At 19.5% G+C, this 7,225-nt stretch overlaps 1 protein-coding gene across 1 annotated transcript, besides 2 other annotated features; it reads left to right on the top strand.

Moving 5' to 3' along the window:
- Positions 1 to 702: a sequence feature (nonsense mutation produce stop codon;~variable surface protein).
- Positions 703 to 832: 130 nt separating this feature from the next.
- Positions 833 to 847: a sequence feature (nonsense mutation produce stop codon;~variable surface protein).
- Positions 848 to 6,336: 5,489 nt separating this feature from the next.
- On the top strand, positions 6,337 to 7,225 carry PGO_003425 (variable surface protein; the record flags this gene model as incomplete). Its single annotated transcript, XM_028691310.1, has 2 exons — positions 6,337 to 6,351; positions 6,662 to 7,225. Coding segments are annotated over 2 exons (579 nt in total), but the record flags the coding sequence as incomplete, so codon positions are not given.

The raw sequence follows: 7,225 nt of genomic DNA, 5'->3' as shown, positions 1-7,225 counted from the left end.
TAAAATAGTTGGCATTATAAATCGATGCGCAGTATTTTTTCTGGCAGAAGATATCCTTTGACTAAATTTTTGTGAAGGAGGGAAAATAATTTCTTTAACATTGTCGCAATCAGTAGTTAAACGTAGATTAATAAATTTACTTTTTATATTTTCTAATTCATTATTAATATCGTCGTCACAGTTTGAAATGCATAAACCTTTGATCCGTTCATACTTTTTTGCACATTCCTCTGCACAATCGCACCTATTATTTGTACTGCAATACTTATGATTCTTAATTTCCTCAAGTGTTTCTTTAATAAAGTATATATCGAGGAGATTCTTCAGTTCATCATCTTCGTCATATCCTTTATCATTAAAGCATATTTTTGGTGCTCCTTCATTTAATGGATCACTGTAAAATGAATTTATTAGATCACAATAAAAATTATTGATATGTATTATATCATTATTATCTTTAAAATCTTTATACAACCAATAATAAAGGTATTTACATCACGATACTAATAAATCACCTGATGAATCTGATATTTCTAACAAATAGGACATAACCTGGTGACATATTTTTTTAATATTAGAATTGTTAATATTAAAATATTCTGGATTAAATTTATTACATATATGATTCAATTCTTCATTTTCCTTTTTCTTATGTCCATCTAACTTTTTTTTATATTCGGGGAATGATTTCATATATCGATACTAAAAAAAAGAAATAAAATATTGTGAGAAAAAATATATTCTATTGAATATGAATTAGAATATTTGGGGATAAAGGAATATAGACACATAGTTTGTTTTGGTATTTTTTGTAATTATAATTAATGAGAACCATTGATTTATTCATTTTAGGAGTTTAGGATTCATATTTTAGTTATCTTGTTATTTTCATATAAAATATTTCTTACATATAATTATGTGACTTAGCTATATTTACTTAAATTTTATTTAAGCAATTTATACAGTATATACTAATGATTAAATAGTATATAATAATCCATGATAGTACATGATTTAATATAATTTAATAATACAACTACATATAATTTTATTTAATTAATTTTAGATAATATACATATTATTCATATTTGATTTTGAGGTTCTTATGTATAACTTTAATATGAGCACAATATTATTATTAATATACATAGGTGATACAAAAAAAAAAAAAAAATTGCATCTAAGTGTATTATGTGATAAATATTTTTTCAATTCAATGCACTACCAATTTACACAGTCAAATAATTTAAATGTTTAATAAAATCTATAGTCATGAAGTATTAATTTTAGAAAAAGAATTTTTTTTTCTTTTCATATGTTATTAATCAAAATAAAATCGTTTTTATTCTTTTCTTAATTTTCATTTTTATTTTTTTTCTTGTTTATAGTAACTTTTAATAATTACAATTAGATAAATAGGACAAATAATAACATTCGAATATTAAATAAATTTTTACATTACAATGTTTATTGTATAATGAAGTAAAAATATTAATAAAGTCAATTTAATTTTTTTTCTGTTATAATACAATGCACATTATTTTTATGCAATTATATTTTATATCGAATATTTTATTTAGTTATTTCTGGAATGTAATAACATAAGTATACATCATATTGATGCATTTGACTTAAAAACATAATAGAATAACGTCAACTTTAACTAGATCTTATCAAAAATTTTTTTTGAAAGAACATATAATTTTATCTAAAAATGCTTTATAAAGTACGAAATATATATTTTTTTAATTTACATTTGTAATTGACGTAAATTTCAAATTTTATAAATTCGATATGAATTAATTATTATAATTTATTCCCAATTTTCTGAATTTTAGCATGTAATACATTATAAATTTATCACCGACATAATAAGATCCCATATTTGGAAGTATCTATTTGCTCAATATATTTTATATTTATTACAATTGTATGATATTATGAAATTAGTTATTTATCATTACCTTTAAATATAATAGAGTTAAGCTATTATAATATAAACACCATATATAAGAAAAGAATGTTATTGATTTATTTATTCAGTGATGTACATTAAGAAGCAATCCGTGTACACTAAGTTTTTTATTTTTTTTTTTTGATAATAAAATATGAAAGTACAAAATTAGATACATGTTCAGAAAAATTATGTAAAATGTTTTTTTCTTACCAAATCAATATTTATACAAATATATATAAATATAAACTGTAATTATATAAGATAATATTAAAAGTTGGAAAAATTATTTAATTGAGAGAAAGGATGTATGATATGCAATACAACATAGGTTTTTCTTTTGTTCGTTTTTGCAAAAAAGTGTGCATTTGATTATAATGCACATTGAATGGTCTTAAATATGTTTAAACAAGGGAAAAGTTTTATGTTAAATTATTGATAATATATATGGTATTAATATCTACAACGATATTTTTCCTATTCGTATTTTTATTATGGAATTCTATTATATGAACAAAATGTATTATTTTCCATCAATGAAATATATTATGATTTTTCTTTTACTATATTTTATACACATATTCAAAACATTATACTAATAGAAAAACAATAACTTTAGTTCTTATATATATTTATTCTGCCAAACTAATGGTTTATGAAATAAAAATTATATAGTAGCATAAATTAACAATACTGTGTAGAACTAGCACATACGTTATATATTTTGAAAAATGTTAAATATACTCCATAAATAAAGGAAAGCACTGAAAGCATTTTTAAAAAAAAAAAAAAAAAAATGAAACAAAAATACTTTATACATTCAAGTAGACATTTTATATACATCTCTCATGCACAATAATATGTTGAGTATCAATAATTCTTTTTTCTTATGTTAATAATATTTATAGCATAATATAATTACTTATTTTTTTGCAGTAAATTTTAGTATATATTTTTTTGTGGATTATAATTTAATTCATATTATATACAGATATATCTAGTATATTAGGACTACATAATATTTGTTTAAATGATAATAGACATTATATATATATTGTATATAACTTCATCTTTGTGTAATATATTAATAAAAATTTAAATATTCCTTATGTTAGACAACTTAATCTGTAATAAATCCGTGTCATAAAACTTTTGTTGAACAAGACGACATGCTTATGAGTACTAATGATTTCTCATTAATATTTATTAAAATATATCATTATTTAGGATATTTATATACCTTCTGTTTTGTGTACATTTCATTTTATATAATGAATTTTTATATAATGTTTACTTCATATTTTAATATAATGCCTTTATTATTTAAAATATCTCAGAAACTATTTTTTTTAATATACTATGGCCTAATGTTCTTAGAACTATGCATGAAATTAGCATAATTTCATGGATTTTCATATATATTGATTAATTAAAATGCTTTATAGGAACTTATTCATGCTAAATATCACATGGATATCAAAATGTTTGGTTTATGTTCTTTTTGTTCATGGTCAAATTGCTCACATAATAGTAAATTTATTAATTGTGCATAGTAGACTATAACATACACAAATTATATTATTTTCTATTTTTTTCTGATAATATATCATCATGTAATTGAAGCGTTCTATTATTTTTTATTAATTTAGAGAATTTAATCGATAATAGGAATTAATTTTTGTGTGATCATTCATCACAAGGTAATAGTTAAAGCTTTATGATATGCAATAATGATATTATTAAGTAAATTGTGTATCTTTTTAAGAGAATAGCATCTATAATTAATATGGATAATAGTATTTGAACAGTTATAATCTTATATACTGTTTGGATTTCATATAATATTATATATATCTACATGAGACCATATTTTTATTTAGCACACTTCTATTTAGTTTCATGACTCTTAGATTTTCTAATACACTATAACAAATTATCAAAAATTATTGTGATCTAGTTATATTCCTGGAAATAACTTTTTAATTAAATATAATTAATTTCATTTAATTAATTATTTTTATGTGGTGTGATACGTATGAAGCATTTAAAATTTTACAATACATAAAGTAATATATATTTTTCCGTAATTAGTTTTTGAATTTTAATTATGGAAGGAATCTAATTGGATAACTATAAAAGTTCTAAATAATGAATTTGTGTATATTATGTATAATAAGACTAAAAAAAGTTTTAAATGTGCTTTTCTTCTTTTCTATAGATAGGAATTTTCAGTAGTAACATCGGAATTTTGTCATTGATGTGTAATAAATAATGTTATATCGTAAATATATATATAGGTTTTGAATTATTTGAATAATTGTTAATAATACAGCAATAAAAATAATGATAATGGAATAATTTATTTTAATATTAATATTTCATCACATTTATTTATATTATTTATAAGAATATAACAATTAATTTAGTAAAAGAGATAATTTTTTTCACATTAATATAATTAAAGCCTCATTAAAGTTATCTAAAATTATAAATATTATTATCAATTGAATAAATATACAAATAAACTCTCATGAATAATTATAATATTATTAAGCTTTTGTAATATATTTCACAATAACTAAAAGAAGCACATATAAATAGAAAAATGATGCGTAGTACAGTATTCATTTTAATAATAGAATTATGAAATAAAGGATTTATATACATATTTTTAAAATACAAATCTATGATATTACATATATTTTTTGGTATTTTTTATATAATGAACTTATATTAGGACAATAAAATTTTTTATCATGTTACATAATTGTGGTAACATTACTTGTCTAAAAAAAAAATTAATATAGTGCAATATTTATGTAAAGATATATACTTTTCATGTTAATAAAATTTACTATTGTAATTTAATATTCTGTAAAATATATATAAATATATGTCAGCCTTATTTCTTTATATGTAAGAATTATATATTTTAATAATTAAATATGCTCTTTTGATAATATCTCATGACTATAAGATCAATAAATGTAATAGCATGTTTGAAGAAAATAACTATTATTTGTAAATCTCTAGTATTCACAAAAAGACATAATTAAAAAGAAAAACTAATTTATACAAAAAATAATAAAATTAACAAATATATATTTCACCCATTATACATTAATAAATTATAGGATGTTAATATTAATCCAATTCTAAAGTAATATTTACTCTTAAAATTATATTTTCATTATAATAACTATGTGAATAAAAGCATATCTTCTATCTTTTTGAAAATTATTCGTTGATTTCAAATTATATGTATATATGTTTTTTAAAAAAATCTTTTATTATAAAAATTTGAGAAATAAAATTATAATTTAAATACTAATAGTTTTATAAATATGAAAATCATTGCGTAATGACATGTGGTTTTGTTAATTGAAATAAAATTTCAAAAAATACATAAGTAACACGTGAACCAAATTAAATCTTAAAAAAAAATTTATTTGTATTAATAAATAAAAATAATAAAAAATATATAAGCATTAATATTATAAGCAAATCACTGAAAAGTAGAACATAGGAAATTACTTTTATTGTATATAGTAAAATGAAATAAATATAATTATAGATATATGTCAAAATACATATTATTAGATGTATACTGAATATTATGAGATTATAATTAAATTACTAAATCATATTTAACATTGTTGAATGTATATATAATAAAAAAATAGTAGAAGCAATTAAGATGTATATACAAAATAAAATGTGAATCTAATAGTATTGACATAAAATGTAAAAATATAGTAAGTTTACGAGAATTAATTAAATATAAAAATGAGAACTAGTATAAAATATTAGCACTTTTTTAAAATATTATTAGGATAAAAAAAAAAATACACATTTTAAAAGCTATAATTATGATTATTTAAATTTTGACATTAATGTAACATATAAGAAAGAAGTTCACAAAAATATAATAAAGTATATACTGATATATATTCTACTATAATAATGAAAAGTAATTATGTATAATATGTTTATTATATTTTTATTGATTTATTAAAATTAGTAAAAATATAAGTATTGATATTTATCAATGAAAAAACTGAACATAAATTTTTTATTCTAAAAATATAATTATAAAAAATATATATATTGTGGAGCATAAATTATAATCGAATGATCATTACAAAGAGTCTATGAATATAATCGCATGTATTAATATCTAAATTATAAAATATATTTACAAAATATAATGTAATGAGCATAAGCATAAATTTGGATATACTTAGTGCTATAGTTTAACAATAAATATTATTTTATTTACCTCAATAAATGATATGTGTTTCTATTTATACAATAAAATAATTAAGATTATATAATACATATAACAAATAACTATGACTTCTATTTAAGCGATATAAAAATGAATGATTTTGCAAGGCGTTTTTTTTTTTTTTTTTTTTATAGAAATTGTACAATTATAATAAACAAGAACATAATATTTCTTCATTTTTTTTTACCTATTTTCAATGATTTACATTTGTGCGTCCCTTAAATTTCATCATTTTACTTGGTTCATCTTCTAAAGCACGTAGTCATATATAGGATGGTAGAATCATTTGCACATTTGAATTATTATAACATATATTATCATATTATAATAATAACGTATGTCATTTTTTTTTGTTATTACATGGATGTATTCAGAATGATATATATTTTTTCCTACCAATATTTTCCTTTTATATACAGGATGTACCTTTGCATATATTATTCACTAAATATGAAAAAGCAATACATGCCATAAATAATAAAAGAGCAATAACTCTTTGGAAGAATGATTGTGATACAATTAAAATTAATACTTCAATTGGCTTTAATCCATATGTTACTGTAATGTGTTGCCAAGCTATGGAATATCTAAAAGAGGTATATGATAAAAAAGGTAATTCATTAGATAAATTTGCTTTTGAATACTTATATTATTGGATATATACGTATAAAAGAAAGAATATTCTAGAAAGTGAAGAAATAAAAAAAATATATATGGAATTTATTAATTTATTTAAGGAGAAGATCTATGATAACACTGAAGTATATGATTTTAAAGAATATAGTATTACCGATGAGGAGTTACAAAAGCTTAATAATTTATACGAAATGCATAAAAGTATTATTCTGATAAAAGATAAGTGTAAGAACAATAAAAATCCTGAATATTGCAATACGGTGAAAAATATTATAGAAGAGTTCTATCTACAAGGTACTGTCAATCCTAGAGAAACTTGTTCACCAAAAGAATTAAACAATTGCAAA

This window comes from Plasmodium gonderi (assembly GCF_002157705.1).
Source record: "Plasmodium gonderi DNA, contig: Pgo-contig_434, whole genome shotgun sequence".
NCBI classification, from domain to species: Eukaryota; Apicomplexa; class Aconoidasida; order Haemosporida; family Plasmodiidae; genus Plasmodium; species Plasmodium gonderi.
The sequence above is the reverse complement of the archived record's forward strand: the minus strand, read 5'-3'. Positions and strand labels throughout refer to the sequence as shown.